The sequence below is a fragment of the Schistosoma haematobium genome, chromosome 6 (assembly GCF_000699445.3).
Source record: "Schistosoma haematobium chromosome 6, whole genome shotgun sequence".
In the NCBI taxonomy this organism is placed as follows: Eukaryota; Metazoa; Platyhelminthes; class Trematoda; order Strigeidida; family Schistosomatidae; genus Schistosoma; species Schistosoma haematobium.
In genome coordinates this window covers 3,862,708-3,884,291 of record NC_067201.1, presented here as the reverse complement: position 1 = coordinate 3,884,291, position 21,584 = coordinate 3,862,708, and the positions used below count along the sequence as shown (strand labels likewise).

The window sequence follows — 21,584 nt, the reverse complement described above, 5'->3', positions numbered from 1 at the left end:
ACTTGATTTAGATGACATTTTGAACCGGACGAATGTAGAGTAATACCCCAACTCAAAACAAAATATTGAACCAATATCTAGTGACACGATATTCATTGGTCCCTGTGACTTTACTATTTACTAAGAATACAGAAGCAGGTAATCAAGGAAAAAACGGTGATGTGGCAATTTGTAGCTGTAAATAAGTCCCAAAAAATAAATAGTTTTGAAGGTCCTCAATATTGAATAAGACCTCAGCCTTACTGGACACATCTGTAGCTCGACGAAATGTCAGTGAGCTCGATCTATATCACCCAACAAGCTGTTCCGTTTTTATGTTGTGCAGAAAATCACTGAACATTTAAACAGTACCATCAATGTTGAGAGTGACTAGCGCACATTTATCAATTACACGCCGTGAATCTCTTGACTACGTGTCTCTTCTAAGAGGTCACATCTTTCCCATCCAATTCGAGTAGACGCCAACTATTCACATAAGTCATCTCTAGTAGTGATTTACACATTCCTAGATAATGGCGCTCGATCAAACACCCCGAAATAACCACACTTCAATATACCGTGCTGCTCACCTCTTGAAACAGATAGTCAGTTAAGATCACATACATCTCAATGTATCAACCAGTATCCACGTGTATCTACACATCCCTTTATTTTCAAATTCTGGTTCAACTTATTTTGTTGTCTCCAAAAAATAAATTAAAATCAGTGTTGCGAAACAATATATCGTTAACGTCTCTAAATTTTTGAAATTGGAAGTTACCAATCATTAAAACCACTGCCACAGAGCGAATAGATGTTACACCAGTGCGAACAGAAAATCTGGGAATGCCAGTTTATTATGCGCTTAGATTAGACGGTCGAATTTTTCTTATTAGAGCGGTCTGTGACTCGAATCAAATATGTTGCTGCTCGCGTCTGGTATGCGGACGAGATGTATGATAGTGTGTAGAACAATATTCATAAGGAAGTTTGAAAAAGAAACAAGAGAAAAAGCCGATAACTAGCTAGACACATATAGTGCGCTTAAACTTAGTAATGGAAGTTATAGATAGTGACGATAGTTTAAAAAGACACTGAACTGTACGGAAGCATTAAAAGGCGAGTTCAAAGAAGTTAATTGATTAGTTCACGTTCATAACAAAGATACACCAGCTAATTCCGAGCGTAGAACTAAGGGAATTTTGTAAATTGAAACTCGAGATGGATAAACTAAGATTTCAAGTGGGTTAAACTAATTAAAAACGAGATATGAGCGCTTATTAGTTGGGTGGTTTATGACTAATTTAAAAAGTCAGTGGATATTGGATTTAACACTCGTGGCTGTAACCTTACCGCTATTTTAGAGAAATTTTGAAGGTCATGTCTGTCGGAAAACAGGATGGAGTCACATGATATGAGCGTTCTGAGATTCCGTTCTGTTTGTAAATATGATGTAATAAAATTGCAGTCACTTTATGAGGAATGCTTTCCAGTCAGGTATACTTTCTGTAAATAACCTTTGTTAAGCTATCCATCCTCTTGGTTTCAGGACCTCCTTGATAATTCATCTCTTATATCTATTGCAGCAGTTTCAGGTGATGACTTAGTTGGTATCTTGGTAGGGACAGTAACGACCCTGGGAAACTGTAGTGCTGATGTTGGTTTTTGATTTTCATTTCTGTTATGTGCTTCAGGATAATAAATTACTTGCATCGAGTTTTCCACTTTCGACCGGAGTTGCATACATACTTAGTTTGGGTGTTACGTCGTCATTCAGATCCAGAGGTGTTGGTGAGCTTCATTTTCCCATTTTTTCGCTTATTTAGCTTTATGAATATGCTCCAGCTAGCTTTTTGTCTGGTCATCAAATCAATACAGTTTCCATGCACAAGTTATAAAAAAATTGTGGTTCATCGTAAAATGGTTTAGCTAGTAGATATCAGTCTTCGCAAATTCGTTCTGCCAAATCCCTCACTTAGGGTGTAACTTATTAGATAAACCTATGTATAGGAGCTCGAAATTCGTTAGTTCTATCACTACTCTTGTTTATGATTGTTGAAAATCCATAGTACTTAGTTGGAGTCTGTGCGTTAATTGCCACCAATGTTTGAAGATGTTGGAAGATAATATTTGGAATCGGTCGCAGTAGCTCAGATATATTGTCTAAGTTTACCCTTAAATCTTGAGTCTGAAATATATTTCACACTTTTTGTCCGTATGTTATGCTCCCTCTTCTCAAACTATTGTTTCTGTTTCTATTTCTTTCTTTTTGTTGTCACTGAAACTATTTCCAGTTTTTTTGACATTCGTTTCTTTGCTTTATTATGAGATGTATACGAAATTATACATGTTTGTTGGGTCCTACGTTGCTGCATAGTCATAATTCACCTTGAAGCTCTTAATCAATGAAACTCCATTAGTTTTGTCGGTCAAGCTACCACTGTACTCACTACGTAGTTATTATCAGATACAAGAAAATCCCTACGTGTAGTTTAGAGCGTAATTTCAGGGGACCAGGAATAACGTTCCGCATACACGAATCGTTTGCCCTAGCGGTGCGAGGTGATAAAGGGACGTGAGAAGGGTTGGTCGTGGAGATAATAGAGTTATTATAAATAAAAATAATATATTTGTAATATCCCAATGAGTAGAAAATTGGATTTTTCTGACGTTTCGTGGCTTAGTGTAAGTCACTTCTTCAGAGAATAAATAACCAAATTAAATTAATCCAAGTTTAAATAGTACAACGGAACAATTTGGTTATTTATTCTCTGAAGAAGTGACTTACACTAAGCCACGAAACGTCAGAAAAATCCAATTTTCTACTCATTGGGATATTACAAATATATTGTTTTTATTTATAACAATCAACCCAATGCTCAATTTATTCGAAATTATCAAATCAAACCTTGGTAATGACACCTATAATAGAGTTATTAGTTGGTGTGGGAAGGATTTGAACGTGACCAACTTGGTCTCATGTGCTGTTACGGCTATGAGGGCTGATATCACTTCCCGGCTACTCACACTGTGGAAGGGTATTTCATCAGGAACCTGAAAAAGAAATCGGATTAGTGTTGGTCTTAGCAACCTGGGAGCGTGCCCGCAGAGCTCAAGGGACAACTGCTTGAGGTCGGTCGCTCACGGCCTTTTCATGGGAGGTTTTTAACGTGTTAGCTCCGTTCTTCAAAATGCCTTACTGCCGGAGACGGAAATCTGTGAGGTAAGGTGAGGTGTGACATTTTTAGGGTCAACCTTTTCTAACCCCTTCCTTGTGAAAAGGCAGCATCGCTGCAGATGCTGGTTGTCTGAAGGAAACACTTTACTGCTGTCACATCCCTCTACAGTCAGCAGTACGACTTCGCCCTCAGACCTTGAGTTGCTGCTTTTATTCTGACCGTCCTCCAATCGACCTGCCTGACATGGTAGAACCTAGAGGAACATGTGTTCCAACCAATATACCTCGGTTGGATCATCACGATAGGCAAGCCCGACGACCGCGTCAAGGTAGCAGCTACGGTCGGGTATCTATCGAAATGCAAAATGTTGTTTCAGGATTGGGTTGCATTGACACCCGAACTAATGATAGGGAGTGGAGTAGTTGAGCGTGTCGACCGCTTCACTTTTCTTGGAAGTCTCATCAGCCCTTGTGGTCTGGTGTGTGACGAAATCTCAGCACGGATACAGAAGGCTCGACTAGCTTTTACCAACTTGCGTCATTTATGGCATAGGCGAGATATCCGTCTATCGAACAAAGGACGTGTTTACTGCGCAGCAGTTCGTTCTGTCCTACTTTATGGCAGTGAAACATGGCCGGTAAGAGTAGAGGATATTCGTAGGTTACTAGTATTTGATCATAGGTGTCTTCGAAACATTGCTCGTGTATCCTGGGATCACGGGGTAAGTAACACAGTTGTTAGGAAACGGGTGGTAGGTAAGGATGGCAAATCAATTGATGACGTAGTAAAACTTCATCAGTTGAGATGGCTGGGACAAGTGTTACGTATGTCCAACCACCGACCGCCCCGAAGTACGATATTTTATGGTGTAAGATTAGGTTTGAAGAAAGCTAGAGGCGGCCAGACCAAAACATGGCACAAATCCATGATGTCACTGACATGTGAACTGAGCCATGTTGGTAGGTGTAGACTACTTGGTTGCGATACGTTGGATGATAGCAATCGATGGTTAGAGACCCTGAATGACATGGTTCAAAATTCGTTTGCAATGGCGCAGATGCACCCACTCTTTGTGTTCTCACAAATTGTGACCTTCTGAATTCTTCATGTCCCTTCCTTTTTTTTCTCTTTGGAAATTTATTTCACTAGATTATACTCTTTGAATAACATCTTCAAACCCTAATGTTTCTGATTACTGCTTATACTCTTACCGCCTCTACCACTACGGGATTTGAATGGACAACTGCATCTCTGTGCCACTGTGGTGTGACAAGTCGAACTGATGTACCTACGTACGAAGTTCTACGTTGTTACTGACTGACTGATTCGACCGATCCCTATTTGGTCGAACTTGAAAACGTCCTGGCATTCTCAAAATTACTGTACCCAGAGGGAGGTTAGTGGCTAAAACACCCGACCGAAAACCGTTAGTTCACAGGTTTAAACCTCGCCTCATGTATTTTAGTTTGGACAATCGGGTAATATCAATAATTCGTGCAGTGTGGTTAAAAACTGAGTATATAACCATGCACTTTATAAACGAGCTACGTAGTTCCTCTGGCTATAAGTAATTATCGGATAATTTTGAAATATGAAAATCATAGAGATTGTATTAGTCAAACTAATTGTTATTTATTTATTGTAAGAAGAATTTTGATCTTTAAACTGTGATGATTGGCAACCGACTCATTCTAGACAGAATTGCGTTGAGCCGCGAAAGTAATTGTTTCAGCCAATTTCGATAGCAACATCCAACCTCTATCGTTGAAGACCCAAACAAGCCAGTTGAATTGTTTTTGTAAGCATTTCACCCCCATTTGAAACTGGATTATCAATACATTTTCTACTGTTATAGTTTCACTAATTTCTGACTCTATTTCCAATGTCAAATCGTTTTCTTAATCTCCTTTGACTTTGTTACTCACCATTATCATTGCACAAACTCATTATCAGGATACATTTAAATTACTTCAGCTCAAAACACATTGGGATAACTTCTTGGTGATCTGATTGTTCGACAAAAGCTGTGAATTTTAACTCTCTTTAATTTATATTCTAAATATCTAAGTTAGTTGTTCGTTTTACAATGAACATTTTACCACTCTAGGCTACATTGGTATAAACATCTCAATAATACTCCATGATATCCTTAAACTAACACATTTTGAGCACTCTTCTAACAACTAAATCATAAATTATAATTAATTCAGGTGCTTTAATATGTAGTATTCTCAGGATTCATATAATAGATGTAGATATCAAATATAATTGAATGTATACTCAATTATTAGATTATTTCTATTGCTAACTAATTATATTCACTATGAATGTTATAAACTTTATAACTTAAGATCTACGTTATCCGTAGTTTTATATTGTTTTCTGTCTAAGTAATAGTAACAAATAACATTTCTCTTTTTTGTTATTGTTTCTATGTGGTTAACCTGAACCAACTCAAAATTGTAATACATATTCTAGTCATTTTTCATTATCAAGTTAGCAAAATAGATTATTTTAGATTCTGCCTACACCATCGTATTATAAAGCCTTTCTTCTCTAATAAAAAAAATATATTTTATAATAAATGTATATCTAACACCTAATTAAAGATTAGAACCTACACAAATCGGAATTTATAAATGCACTAGTCTTATTAAAAGTATATGAGGATTTGACATTATAAAGCCACGTCGTTTTTCTGTAAAACAAATGGAAGTGATATGTGTTAAGAAAAAGAGTTTATGCAGTGAAGCGAATATATATATATATATATAAACCGAAGGTAGAGATCAGTCACGCGGTCGCAGGTGTATCCTAACACGAGATCCTAGGAATTTGCTCAAAGGGGAGGTGTTAACGGGATATAGATTGAATTAAAGCACGTTTGGTATAGGATTAGGTTGGTTATTTCTTATCCAATCAGCGCTAGTGGATATTTGAGGAAGACTCTAGGATCTTGCCTCCGAATCCCCTTATACGGCCGAGGGTGGGGAGAATCCGCTATCTTTCTCGAGATGCTATCACATGTTCACGTGCATACAATCACTACCAGGGAAGTCCTACTCACCGTCTTGCGGCGGGCGTGTTGGTTACGGAATTGAGCGATCGAAAAGAGAATGTCTGGTGCTTTAACCGAGTTTGTGGACACGGAGAGTCCACCTAGGTTAGTTGGCAAACTTGATTCCAAACCAATGGTGCACATGTGCTCCAGTATCCTGATGGAATAAATGGGATATGAAGCAATTGTTGGTCACCGGTTACCATGAGACTGCATCTTTTTACTCTGTTCCACTACCATGTGGATCAGACCTGTGGGTGGAAGGCTCTGGCTGTGACCCCTTAAGGAAACCACTTGCTTCAGTTTGGGCACGTGGAGAGTATCCCAGTCCTCATACAAATCGGATGATTTTGTGACGCATATCTGTTTGGTGCCTCTTTGTACCAATGTTTATGTGTTCAAATAATAATAAATAATAACTCTAGAATCTTACTTAAAAGTTATAGGTATACTAACGTCTTTTATTGTGGTTCGTACTTTCATCCACCCTTATTATTTGAAATATAGTTCTTGTAGAACTGTGTTCTAATTTGGGACTTGTTTAGTTAACATTACATGGTATAATTTACATAATAAATTGATTCTATTCTCATTTAGTTAACGTTGTTCTATCCACTTTTATTTTCCAGCATCTATTTTATTGAGATCATTTATTGGTTATGTATCCGGTGAAAATATGGATTGGTTGAATGATTCTAATTATCAAGGTGATTTACCTTGTCCGGATCTATTCAGTCAAACTGTAAATGTGAATCCAGCTCACCATAGAAATGGAGAGGATTGTTATTCTGACAGCAATGTAAGCTAAATACTTGGTTTCAATTTATCTTAGTATTATTTCTATTTATAATTATTTACTTTTTCTCCCAGTATCTTGATGTAAACTACTGATTTCTGGTATTTCAGATGTTTTTAGGTAACAAGTCTATATATTTTTACGTAACTTATTCTAATCGCCAATAAATTTATGATCTAGTCTCATGATGAATACTACTCACCAGTAGTACGTAGCGGAAACGAGTGTGGAGGTTTCTACAGTCGATAACTGAAGAGAAGAGTCCCAGGAGGTCAAAAAGTATGGGTATGCAAAGTACTTTGAAGACCAGAAGAAAGGCAAGAGAAGACAGTTTGTAATCAACTTGGATTACAGAGCACAAAACAGGATACAAATGGATGACTAAAGACTATTTGTACATATTCCATAAGCGTTCTGTAATTTCACTTAGTAAACATTCCTTTTACCTAGCGCGTTGTTCTGTAGTCTATCTGACCTACTTACAAACTAATCTGCACTTTATTTAGCGCTAGGTAAGAAGTAGGCATGGATAGTGGTATCAAATCAGAGCGACTGTTTATTTTACTTTGAATCTCTTTAAGTGATCCTTAACTAATACTGTTTTTAGATAGTTTCAGGTAAATGACAGGCAGCCGTAAACTTGATTTTCGTACTAGTTGGCGCCGGTCACCAAAAAGTAACCTCACTGTTGAGGGAATGTTTACTCCTAGTTCAATTTAAACTCATATCGTTCAGTGTTAAATTCCATAGGATGAGTCAGCCAACGAATACCAACCAACACTAAACCTAGGTCCTTGGCTTCCTGATGATGGTTTCTAACCAATTAACTTAGTAGTATATGACGTCAACTAGTCATTTAGACTAGTGACCTTATTACGATCGATCATTAGAATTGTCAATACAAATGACTGCAAAAAGATGATTATTGGTCACCACTCAGTAATCATTCAGAGCTAATCAACTCTACCTAATGCTTTCCATGAAAGTTTCCAGTTCTAGCTGATTGATTAATCCGTGAAGATAATGTGTTTATACTATGTTTGTGTACTGTTTGACTGTACTATTCACTAATAGATTTCTTGAATTTTCCTCACTTTTTATTAACTAAATGAAAATATTCTCTCATTTTATTGTACAATCTAATCTGTATTCGTATAACTATATTAAATGGATGTTTTTTCAGTGAAGTGTTTATATCTGTTACAAATAGGTTTGTAAATCCGACTAATCACAATTAAACACAGAACTTCAAATATTGTCCAAAAATAGAGATAATCTTCTGAGATATGTTTATTCTGGCGAAATGAGTGCTATGGAAGCTCTTTAATATTTCTGAAAGTATTATTATTAATTATTACGATTGTCGTAATTATCTCGATAAAATTAAGTTAAGTTCAACCGGGTCTGTTGTGAGATAATAACTCATTGAAGACAATGGTGGACGTGTCAGTCAGTCAGTCAGTCAGCTACAACGTAGGACCAGGCACATATATGCATCGGTCCAAGTTGCCATACCTCATTAACACAACAAGATGGACACCGGATCCATAAAAGTAGGTTATTCAGAGGTGGTAATATATAAAAGAAAGATTGCAATAAGGATATAGTACAGGAAGAAGGAAATAGTTAGTAGAAAGAAAGATATGAAGTGGTTTTAATCTCACACCATAAGGGAAGACAAAGAGTGTATATACCTACATCATTGTAATCGATTATGTGTCATGTCACCCAGAGTCTCCAACGATTGGTTACGATAGTCGTGCGGACCGCAACCAAGTAGTTTGTATCTACCGGCACGACTTAGATCAGAAGTTAATGACTTCAAGGACCAATGCCACGTTTTGGTTTGGCCACCCCTAACTTTCTTCCAACCATCCCTAACACCGGTTAGCATTGCGCGTCATGTTAATCGGTGTTCAGGCATACGTAACACGTGGCTCAACCATCTCAGTCGATGAAGATTCACAACCCCATCAACTGATTTACCATCATTCCCCAATACCCTGCGTCTAACCTCACTATTACTTACCCGGTGATCCCAACAGATGCCAGCAATATTTCTAAGGCATCTGTGGTCAAATACTAATAGCTTACGAGTGTCTTTTACTCTTAATGGCCATGTTTCGATGCCGTAAATTAAAACAAAACGAACTGCCGCGCAGTATACTCATCCTTTTACTGATAGACGGATATCTCGCCTTCACCAAAGGTGACGTAAGTTGGCAAAAGCCAAGCGAGCTTTTCGAATCCGTGCTGAGATTTTGTCCGATACCAACCGATTAGGGCTGATCAGACTTCTAAGATAAGTGAAGTTGTCAACGCGTCCGACTACTTCACTCCCTATCATTAGTTCAGGTGTTGACGCAGACCAGTCCTGAAGCAACAACTTGCATTTAGAGGGAAAGAAGCGCATTACAAACATTCTGGCATTGTTGCTTAGTGCTACCAAAAGACTGCATTTTATCAGTGTCTTCACCAAACAGGACTTTATCATCTGCGTATTCTAAGTCGATAAGTGGACCTCCTGGATGGAGATCAATACCCGAGAATTCAGTCGACGAGAATGTTGTTTCCATCAATAGGTCTATGATGAAGTTAAACAAAAATGGAGAAAGTGGACAACCTTGACGGACACCACTTGAGGTTGCAAAAGTAGATGACAGTTCGCCATAAGCCCTGACTCGACTAGTAGTGTTCGAGTGAAGAGTCTTCACAAGGTTTATGTACTTCTGAGGTACGCCTTTCAATGACAGACACTGCCACAGAATCTCGCGGTCTACCGAGTCAAAGAAAATCAAGAAAGACCACCATTGTGGGACGCCGATAAGTATACCTATGTTCTAGAACCTGACGAATGGTGAATATGTGGTCGATGCAGCCACGACCAGGTCTGAAGCCGGCTTGATTCTCTCGTGTTTGCAGTTCACGAGTCTTAGTTAAGCGTCTGATAATTATCGAGGCTAGTATTTTAGATACTATATTAGTTAAACTAATCCCTCTATGGTTGTCACAGGATGATTTTGACCCTCTCTTGCATATTGGAACGATAAGTGAATGTGACCAGTCAGATGGAATAACGTCTAATTCCCAGATCTTAACTAAAATACTAGTCAACCTAATCGCTAAAATTCGACCACCATCCTTAAAGAGCTCTGGAGCCAGTCCATCTGGACCAGCTGCCCTTCCTTGTTTCAGATTAACTATAGCCTTTTGAACTTCTTCTAGAGTTGGGGGACCTACTTCAATGTTCCATTCACATTGTCTGGGAATAAAGGGTAGTTGTAGAGTGGCTGAAGGCCAGCTGAACTGCTCCTTAAAATGTTCCGCCCATCGTTCTAAACGTCTGGACTGAGAGCAGATGAGGGTGTCGTCTTTTTCTGAAATAGTCCGACTTACACTTGACTTATTAGTTCCAGTTTCTTTTATTAGTCTGTAGAGCTGTCTTGTGTTCCCTATAGCCGCCGCCTTTTCCATCTCTTTTGCTTTCGCTGCCCACCACTGCTCACGGTCGTTCCTTAGACTTTTGGCTAACCTAGATCTGATTTGTTGTCGCTCTTCATCGTGTTCAGAGCCTGATGGGATGAGTTTACGAGAATCCATCAGTGCAATAGACCTTGAGGAAATCCACTGGTTCTTTGTAACCCTGTGGTTTAAATCACTGATAGATGTCACTGCTGTTTCCACAGCTGTTTGTATAGCTTTCCAAGCAACATCTGGGTCAGCCTCGTTTTCAGAACTACCTAATTGTGACCTCAGTTGTTCCTGGAACCTACTTTTGGTTTTATCGCTACTCAATTCAGTTCTAATGGGTCTTTTTCCTGTTGCTTTTTTGCGTCCAGTGAGGTGCAAGCAGATGCGTGCCCGTATTTGGGCGTGGTCGGAGTTCAAGCAGGTACTCCAGAATGAGCGACAATCTTGTACCGACCCTCTCCAACGATGACTGATGGCAATATGGTCTATTTGAGTCCATCGTTGGTTTGGTGTAGGGGGTCGCCATGTTAGACGATGTCTCTCCTTATGCTTAAAATTTGTGTTTGCTAAAAATAAACGATTGTCTGAGCACAGTTGCAGCAGACGATCACCATTATATGTTCGTTGTGCCGGAATACTAAAATACTCACATAAATGCTTTTCTGTTTGGTTTAAACTACCTATCTGGGCATTAAAGTCACCTGCTACGAGTACTATGTCTGAACGTTTAGCTTTCTGAGAAAGTTCAGATAGCTTTCTGTAAAATTCATCTTTCACTTCATCTGAGCTGCAGTCGGTGGGAGCGTAGGCAGAAACGTCAAAACGCCAACGACGTGTGTCCCTATCCTTCCGAGTTCTTGCGGAGCCGTTTAGCCGAACAGCACATAAACGACTGTCAACGAGGATCCACTCTAACAGTGCTTGTTCCACCCTCATGCTTAGTGCTATCCCTACTCCTGCCAGTCCACAAGAGCTGGCCATCGGGTCACCAGATACACGGAGGGTGTATCTCGTTGGCTCTCCGTTTTGCCAAGGTGAGGTCAAGTGAATGACCACACTGGAATCCTGTATGGGTGTTTCAGAGACACAGCATTCATCAATGGTACGAGATTCTAGGGTTCTAGCCAGGGAAACCTGCCGACCGATCTGACATAGGGTGCGTACGTTGAAGGCTCCAATGTATAGTTTGGAGCGAGGTTTCAGTAGACCTGGGACAGTGTTTCGAGCACTAGAATCGTTGGCTATGGTGACACTTGAGGAGGAAGCCGAAAAAGGAAGTTTAGAGGTGAAAGTCGATGTAGGAGGAATAATAGGAAGTGAAGACGGAGGTTGATTATGAATACAGTGGTCTTGAGTGCTGTTAGAGGTATGAGGGCGGTTATCACTTCCCGGTTGCTCACACCATGGAAGGGTTGTTCTGGAGGTACTTGAAAAGGAAATTGGATTAGAGGTGGTCTTAGTGATCTGAGAGCGTGACCGCAGTGCCCAAGGGACAACTGCTTGAGGTCGGTCACACATGACTTTTTCGTGGGCAATTTTTGTTGTAGCTCCGTACTTGTTGAGACCTTACTGCCGGAGACGGATATCCGTGGGATAAGGCGAGGTGTGCATTTTTAGGGTCGACCTTTTCTAACCCCACCCCTCCTTGTGAGAAAGCAGCATCGCTGTCATGCTGGTTGTTTGAAGGAAACACCTTACTGCTGTCACACCTCTGTACAGTCAGCAGTACGACTTCGCCTTCGGACCTTGGGTTTGTTGCTTTTAGTCTTACCGCTCCTCAACCAACCTGTCTGACATAGTAGGAGCTTGAGGAACTGTTGTTCCAGCCAGTATAGCTCGGTTGCTTCATAATGATAGGCAAGCCCGACCACCACGTCAAGGTAGCAACAATGGTCGGGAAAGTATTAGCCCAGCCGGGATGTGTGGCTCAATTTCGTAGATTGGTTGAAATTAGGCATTAACACCACTGGATGCTGGCTCAGTGGTCTAGAGGTTAGGCGTTCGCGTGAGAGACCGATAGGTGGTAGAGAAGATTTGTAGCTCAGGTGGATGATTTTGATAGAGTTTTGTTCTCTGAGCTGGATGGTTTGGTCGTGGAGCTCTCATCGTTCTTCTGAACGACATCATCAGCACAAACGTCTATCTGAAGACCAGTAAATCCTTGGTTCGAATCCGGGGGAGCGGGGTTGTGGGTACGCACTGCTGAGGAGTCTCACAATAAAACGAAACGACCATCCAGTGCTTTCAGGTTTTCCATGGTGGTTTAGCTTCAATTGACTCATGATCTCAATTATTGAAATTGACCAATTAATGTTAATTTTCCGTATGCTAATGCGATTTTGATCATGTTATATTTTCTATAGGCTGTAGCATAGTGGCCAATTTCACCTATTAACATATGAGAACATTTTATAAATTCAGTTAAATTAACTTATAATATTCAAATCATAGGTGTTACTGAATAAACTCAGATTTATTGATTTTTTTCTGGTTAGTTGTTGAAATCCTTATTCCGAATCATCAATGGACATTCCATTTCATATATTTATCTAATAATATAGGTCAGGTTCGATGTAAAAATCACACTATGACAATTTGTTTCCATCTGACTATCCAATTTATGAAGAATAATAATAATTGATATTAGTTTCAATTCATTGGATCTAATATTTTGATTAAGCTTTTGCCATAGATTTAAGTAAGTAGAGTTCAACCACATTGTTAGTCGACTAAATTTGGAATTGTAAACCACTGGATGCTCTTTCATTGAACTAAATAGTATCGGACTCTTCTCAAAGTTGAAACTTTCGATGCCTGGCGGGTTCTTTTTTTTTTGCACGCATGATGAGGAATCTTATGTTAAGATGAAGTAGACGTCCGATAATCCCTGGTTTATGACGATTGTCCAGCTAAATTCTTGTTGAAAGAAAAACACTAGTTTAATATTTTTCACAAACCTCTTCCTCATCGATTTTGTTTACTATTATGTTTTCTTTCGTTTTTAATTTCATTTCACCTAGGTATCAACTAAGTATAACGATACATCTTCGTCTATAATTTGGCGTGTCAAAGATTATAAATCTCTATACAATCTAATTACACAATTACCACATGTCTCTCCTGTACAAGCTGTTTATCTTCATGTGTTACATAGTAATCTACATGCAAGACGTTTCTATGAAAATCGTGGTTTTATTTTTCTTCATACACGTCCCGGTTGTTATACAATTGATGGTAGATCTGCTGATGGTTGTACATATGTTCTTCATACAAATGGTGGATATTTAGATTGTAAACCAATGTATCCTTGTTCAAGTTTATTAGTACTATTAGTAGTATTATTATTGATAGTTTGGTTACCAGTTAGTCAAATTCGGGGTGTTAGTTCAAAAGTGATACACTCAATAAGCTGAAATTTTTTAGTTACTTCTCTAGCGATTAGACCCATCTCTCCCATTGGAACAAGATAAACTTTCATCCTTCTTATTTAATCTTGTTAAGGTTTGTCATCAAATATGATTACCCAGTAATCCGTCCATATTGTTGATATTTTCTGTCATTACTCTTATCTTGGTACACAAGCGTTTTCTAATTTACAATCTATAATTTCCTATTATATTGAGATACTACCTTCTTCATGATACTTAGAATTATTATTTAATCTACATACCGATGTTAGCCATATAAATTGTTTCTACTTGTGGCATATTACTTTGTATTAGTGAGTAGTCTATTTTCTGCTTTGTAATTATTTTACACCAATTTGTCAGTTCAGTTGTTTATTCATAAAATATGTTTTATTCTGGTGTACAGGTTATTAAAAAATTTTGGAATTAAAGTAGCAGTGCATCTGAAATTATAAATTGAGGGAAAAGTAATACCTTTCAGTAAATAATTAAACGGGATTACTTCCCGAATTTTGAGGGATACTGGTAATGTATAAGTTAGAAATGCGACTCGACTTACTCAACGGAAGCAGAAAAAAACTGTATTCAAGTATGTGATCCATTTGTTAAGTATCGACTCTTTAGAAATCTCGCTTATGTTTCGTTTCCATGAATGATCTTAGATAAGTATATCAGTATATCCAATTCAACATGTCTAAAACTATTTCAATGTTATATCACCTGAACTGGGTGATCCAAAGATAAGACTGTTTTTATTTTACTAAACAATACCACCAGTATAGGCTTTGGAAGGAGTTATTCAAATATCTCTAACATTTTGTTCTGTCAATAGAAGATTTAATTGATTGCTGTCCATAATTGTGTTGTCTTTGTCTAAATATTTATACTTTTCAGTGACCTGATATATGACCTCATAGTTATTGATCACTTTCCTTATTGGTTGATGAATTAAGGTTATCTCAGTATGTCTACTTATTCAATAAATACAAAGCCTTTCAAGATTCTCTTTTTTGTTCGCGTCTATTGAGTGTTTTAGCATTTTCTCACTTGAACTTGTTTCAATAGTTACCCACATGCGTTTATATAAGTGTTACTCGGATACACGGAGTTTAAAAAACCAAAGGAGATATTCATTTCGCCCCCGTGTAATATGTTTCCTAGTTGTTTCAGCTTCTTATAGATGGTATTGGTTTTTTTATCTGTTACCATTGCGTCCTTTGGGTTTGTTAATGTGGATTGTAGAAAGTTTATCAGTTCATGTGATAGTTCCGCTTATTTCTAGCAATGTGCTTATGATCTTCGAGGTATTCTTCATGAAATGTAAAGAATTATGAAATATAATTGTTATGTTCTTATGGCCTGTTAGTAATCACGTGGTACGATTGCCAATTAGAACACCGACTTACTGACCAGACCAATGACGAGCAGTCTAGAGTCAATTGAGTTCTTATTGATCCACCGAAATGATAACTTCTCGCGTAACCCAACCGGTTTAGTTCAGAACACCAATACTAGCCTCCTTTATATGAACCATGTGTTTCAGATATACTTGGTTTATATACAAGCAAATCAGACCTCATCATACCATAAAATAGAAAATAACAATTATACATAATCAAGCCCAAAAGTGGCTGTGATTGTGAAAGACTGTTACTAATAAATTGGGAATAGCTTAAGAGTAGCATATCGTATAATAGTAGCCAATAGATCAAATGGAAACTTATAATAAAGCGAATATGAATATACATATAATATAGTTACTTAATAGTTATGTAATAAGAATATATGTGATAATAGTCCGTAAATAGATCCTAGCAGTTACCATTCACTTATCCTTCGTCCGGATATTGATATTGTATGCTATAAATAACATCTCCAAACCCTAATCTTCCCGATTACTGCTTATACTCTTACTACCTCTACCACTACGGGATTTGAATCGACAACTGCATCTCTGTGCTAATGTAGTATGGCAACTCGAACGGATGTAAGTACGTACGAAGTTCTACGTTGTTACTGACTGACTGAAACATATTCTCAACATATTTGGTTTTGTGGAATAACATGTTTATGTAAGTAAATACATTCATTACACTGAAGAAAATAGAGCGTTTACAAATTGTCTACTATTTTTTTCTTTAGAGTTTTTGGACATTAACAAATCGTTATTTTGATGGTGATCAATTCTGATGTTTAAATTTACTAATGCTGATCAGAGTCCATTTAATAATGACATAAAAGTACTTTATTTAAATCTAGAAAGGTCAATTATAGTCGTTTTAATTTTAGGACTAAATAACCAACTACCTCAGAAACAATATATAATGATTGTCCGGTAATTAAAGAACTTAATGTACAGATCAATGACAGGTTCTAACTATCTTTTACATATTTTAATTTGAATAGGTGATTGATATTAACAGTGTGGCATCAATCCTTGAAGTCATTAACTTCTAGTCTTAGCCATGTTGGTAGATGCAGACTACTTGGTTGGGGTCCGCGTGACCAATGATTGGAGACTGGGTGACAGGGCTCAAAAATGATCACAATAGCGTCGGTTTATACATTCTTTGTCTTCCTTTAGACTATGAGATTAAAATTGCTTTATATCTTTGTTTCTTCCTGTACTATGTCCTTATATGCAATCTTTCTTTTATATATTACCACTATTGAAGTAACTACTTCTATGAACTTGGTGTTGATCTTGTTGTGCTGATGCGGTATGGCAACTTGAACCGATGCATATATGTGCCTGGTCCTACGTTGTAGATGACTGACTGATTATCAGTCATCACACCTGAAATATAACATAAAACAGAGTAATTTAACCTGTACTTGAAACTACTTATATTAGAAAATAACAACAGTCAAATTCATCTCACTGATGAGTTTCAGTAAAAGTATTGATCACTAACATTAGAAATCATAATTTGACTGAAAGTGATCAGGCTGTTGGTTTCGAATGAGTGTATTATTGTTTTTTTAAATATTAAATCTTTCCAAAGTTGTTTATTACATATGTAATTTACTGCCCCCAAATGCCCTGCTACGGCTGAGGGTGGAGAGGGTCAGCTATCCCTCTCGAAATACTCTCACATGGCAATGTGCATACAACCACTCCCAGGGAAGTCCTACTCATCGCCTTCTCGCGGCGGGTGTGTTGATTACGAAAGTGAGAGGATGAAAAGTTAGTATCTGGGGCTTTAACAGGGTTAGTTAATACAGAGAATTCACCTAGGGTAATTGGTAAACCTGATTCCAAACCAATGGTGCACATGGGCTCCAGTATCCTTATGGAACAAATGGGATATGAAGCAATTGTTGGTCACCGGCTACCATGAGACTTCATCTTTTTACTCTGTTTCACTACCATGTGGATCAGACCTGTGGGTGGAAGGCTCGGGGTGTGGCCCCCTAAGGAAACCACTTGCTTCAGTTTGGGCACCTGGGCAGTATCCTAGTCCTCATACAATTCGGATGATTTTGTGACGCATATCTGTTTGGTGCCTCTATTTCATGATTTTAAACAATATAACCATAATCATTTATGATACATTAATTAATTATGAATATTTATTGCTAATCCTTAACTCTTATTTTTATCATGTTAAGAAGTTATAATTTAAATACTATATATGAATATCTTAATGATCATTCAATAGTATGTTATCTAAGATGGATTATTCGTTTATTCTCTCAATCAGGATATACCATTTTGTATAAATTACGTCGATTTTCACATTATCTTTATGATACTACCCCTTTAATGTTTTTAAATTATCATACATATAATCATCAAAGGCAGGGATATATCAATCATATTTCTTCGTCTTCTTCTTCGCATCCAACTTCATCTTGTTTACCGCGTCATTTCTCTGAATGTTCTTTTCCAGATACCACATCAACATCATCATCATCATTATGTGTTTCTCCAGATTCAGCTGTTCTAGATAATGAGTAATATCCTTTCCATTTACTTCATTTAATGCATGAAATTATTTAATCCATAATAGTGCACATATATGTACATATTGTTAAGTTTTTTTTAGTCTGTTAAGAGATTTAGTTTGAAGATTGTTCTTTGATTGATCTTCATTTTGTTTTGGACACCTATTATGTTCTTAGATACCTTCTTTATTCATTTCCTGTTAGTTGTTTTCTTTGCCTTATGTCTTACTGGTTATATATGTGATAATTTATGGATACATTTGTTAAATTATAATCTCCTTAGACAATTAAACAAATGATTTTGTACATTTGTAGATTATACTACATTAAATCATAATGTAACACTTAGATATATTCAACCCTAATAAAGACTGTTACTTCTTTATTTACTTTACTACCTTTACAACATAATTGTATTAAATAATTGATCATAATGATACTGTGATTATGTTTGTTAATTTTGTTACTTACTTACTTATGCCTGTTATTCCTCGTTGAGGAGCATAGGCCACCCACCAACACTCTCTATGCAACCCTGTCTTAGGCAATTGTTTCTAGTTCTTTTCAGTTGTTATTCATCTTTTTCATATCTTTAATTTTGTCACCTTTCGAAAATTGACAAACTTTGATTTGTTAATGACGTTTACTCTTTTTTTCTTTGTTGTTGTTAAATTGTTCGTATTCTTCATTTCGTTATGTTTATTTTGTTATCATTCATAACTCATAAATACCACGTTGTTCAACGTATTGTAAAATAAAACTAACTGACCTGATGAGCGTTTTAGTATATATGTATGTATGTATGCATGGATGGATGGATAATACAATGGGATTGTCACAATTGATTGATCACTGGGTGGTGATCAGTGTCATGTGTGTCAAGTTCTTCTTAGTACAGATCGAATGTTATCGACCATGTTGCAATGTGGCCACCAGTCTAGGTGACTCGACACTGCGTGCACTATATATTGACATTAGATGGTGGTTGGAGGTAGTCGACAGGAAACCCTGGACCCGGGTTTCGTGCTAATTGGTACTCGTCAGCAAGGTGTACCTGTAATCTTGAGGGAACTGGTGCTCCCTGGCGATTTCGATCCCGTGTCACCCAGCTGCACAGTCAGAGACGTTACCACTGACCTATTGTGATTACATCTCAGTCCTACAGGAGGTCAGTCGCGGCCCGGATAGCTCAGTGGAAACGTCTCTGACTGTGAGGCTGGGTGATATGGGGAGCACCAGTTCCCTCAAGATTATAGGTACGCCTTACTGACGAGTGCCAAGTAGCACGAAACCCGGGTCCAGGGTTTCCTGTTGACTACCTCCAACCACCATACAATGGAATTTTCCTTATCTATCTTTTCTTCTCATTTTAATGTACATAGTATAAAAAAATAAGGAGATTCTTCAAACCCTCCTATTTCAAGCATCTGACTAGTTCCAAATAGGAAGAAATGCGCGTCCTAAATTCCACTGTTAGACACCCTCCATCTTTGTTTATAATGTTTATGATTTAAGGCAATATCGAGGCAACTCGCACATAGTACACTTATACCATTAAGAGACTTATCTATTACAATCCTAAACATCAATAGGAAGATTCGAATAACCAATACAAAATGAACTTTCCTATTTCAATTTAAATCATGAATCAGAAATGTATTTACTTACGCTTTTTACCTCTCATAGAGCATAGGTTGCTCACCAGGATTCTCCAACCAACTATTTTTGAGTTCTCCTTTCTAGTTGTTTACAATTGCTATTGATTATTTCTGATGTCTGCCTCCAATTCCCAAAACGATGTATTTTCTTAATCTTCCTTTTTTTCACTTCGCCTTCAGGATTCCAAGTTAGAGTTTGCTTTATGGTGCAATTTGATGATTTCCTCAATGTATGTTCTATCCACATTCATTGTCTTTTCTTAATGTTCTCCTCAGCTGGAAGTTGTTTTATTTTCTGCTACAATAGATAAATAAAAAGCAATACAATATTTGAAGTACATCTCATTTTGATCATTTAAATTTTTTATTGTAGTATATGATCATATGAAAGGTAATAGCATTCAATGTATTCAATGTGAATAGATCCACCTTTTTAATAATGAATATCAGTTGTTGTTGTTGTTCGTTGCTAGGTGATACGGAAATAAGGTTATTCAACTGTTGTATGATATAGTTCTACTTTTTTATTATCGTTCTTTTAGGTAGTAATAACAATAATACATCTCTCAGAGTAATATAGAAATCGATGAGTAGTTTGAAAAAAAAACTATTCTTTTACATTTCAATTTTGTTGTGAAGATCAGATATGTAAGAAAAGTATAGAAATGATAGAATGCATTGAAACTAATAAATACAAGTTACTTACGCCTGTTACTCCTAATGGAGCATAGGCCGCCGATCAGCATTCTTCAACCCACTCTGTCCTGGGCCTTCCTTTCTAATTCCATCCAATTCTTGCTCATTTTTCTCATATCTATCTCCATTTCCCGGCGTAATGTGTTCTTTGGTCTTCCTCTTTTCCTTTGGCCTTAAGGATTTCATGTGAGGGCTTGTCTTGTGACGCAGTTGGGTGCTTTCCTCAAATAAATACAAGTTAGCAGGAATAAATGTAGTATGGTATAGTCAAATTGAAACTTCACTATGAAAATAGACTAAGTCAAGGAATAGCCATGTTAATGTAATGGAAAGATTGTAATATCAAATTACGTAATGTGAGTAATAACAATAGACTTAATGAGTTTGTAACGAATTATAATGTGAATGTAGTAAGATTAAAACATTTTTGTTAGTGTAATTAAAGGCATTAGAGGTAATGAAATAAATAAAGTTGTATTATGAATAAAATGATGAGAATATAACGTATAAGTAAAGGGAGCAATGCAGTACTACTAATAATAATTAAGGTCAAGGTAACGATAACGATAGATTGTACTTCTGTACTCACAGTTCTCGCTTTAGCTCATGGATGGTAAGAGCTTCTGCTATTGATCAGAACAACGCAGTAGGTGGAGTTTATTGAAATCATCAACGATATAAACAAGAAGCCGATCGACTCGTCTTATCCTGCAGACAATCTTACTTATCGAGGGGGTAATTTACCGGCCAGGTTGCCGTAAAAGTAGATCGTCTCAAAGTTATTTCTAAGAATTTTCGCATCTGCTTCCTGATATATTTATATAGGGAGACGAAATCAATGTTGTTCTATTTGTTGGGGATGTTAGATCCTCAGAACTCACTTGGAAAAGGATCTGATTTTGTAATTATATTTAGAAAATTTGAATTCCTTTGTTTTCGCGCCAAAAGCGCTCTTTTCACCTTTATGTCGTGTTTCCCACTCGGGAGAATCTTAAACGCTATTAGTCCTTTGTGTCTTTTAGTATGCTATTTTGTAACGCTTCCCATGGACGGTTTTGTGCTGTATATATACGTTTTGATTTGTGTCCGTTGTTATCGGTCGTTTTCTGGCGTTTTGCGGAATATACTTCCCTGTTCGAACTTCGACTTCTCTCTCTAGTTAGCGGGGCTTGGACGCAATAGAATAGCTAGTTTGTTGGTCTTTGGTCACAAGTCTTTATTCCGTTCGCAGACTAAGTGAACTCGTAACCGCTTCAAGCCTAGCACTATTCAACAGTATCATCGAGATGTAATAATTTATCTGGTAAAATCTCATTACAGGCAAATAACAAGTCCTTACACATTAGTTCGGTAAGTAGTTACTCTTACTGGACCTCGAATAATGCTGCAGGT

At 37.3% G+C, this 21,584-nt stretch overlaps 1 protein-coding gene across 3 annotated transcripts; it reads left to right on the top strand.

Annotated features, from left to right (window-relative positions):
- Window positions 1-1,242: 1,242 nt before the first annotated feature.
- Window positions 1,243-20,082, top strand: BAK1_4 (BCL2-antagonist killer 1). Of its 3 annotated transcripts, XM_051216708.1 has the most exons (7): window positions 1,243-1,476; window positions 1,507-1,636; window positions 1,674-1,770; window positions 6,846-7,015; window positions 13,504-13,784; window positions 17,503-18,803; window positions 19,147-20,082. In XM_051216708.1, exons 1-6 carry the CDS (start codon window positions 1,379-1,381, stop codon window positions 17,849-17,851), a joined length of 1,125 nt encoding a protein of 374 aa, XP_051065299.1. In that variant the 5' UTR covers window positions 1,243-1,378; the 3' UTR covers window positions 17,852-18,803; window positions 19,147-20,082. The 3 variants fall into 3 exon arrangements, with proteins under 3 accessions (XP_051065299.1, XP_051065300.1, XP_051065301.1); XM_051216709.1 differs by lacking the exon at window positions 19,147-20,082 and having other exon boundaries at window positions 1,529-1,636; window positions 13,504-13,984; window positions 16,297-18,828; XM_051216710.1 differs by lacking the exons at window positions 13,504-13,784; window positions 17,503-18,803; window positions 19,147-20,082 and adding an exon at window positions 7,123-9,298.
- Window positions 20,083-21,584: the final 1,502 nt, after the last annotated feature.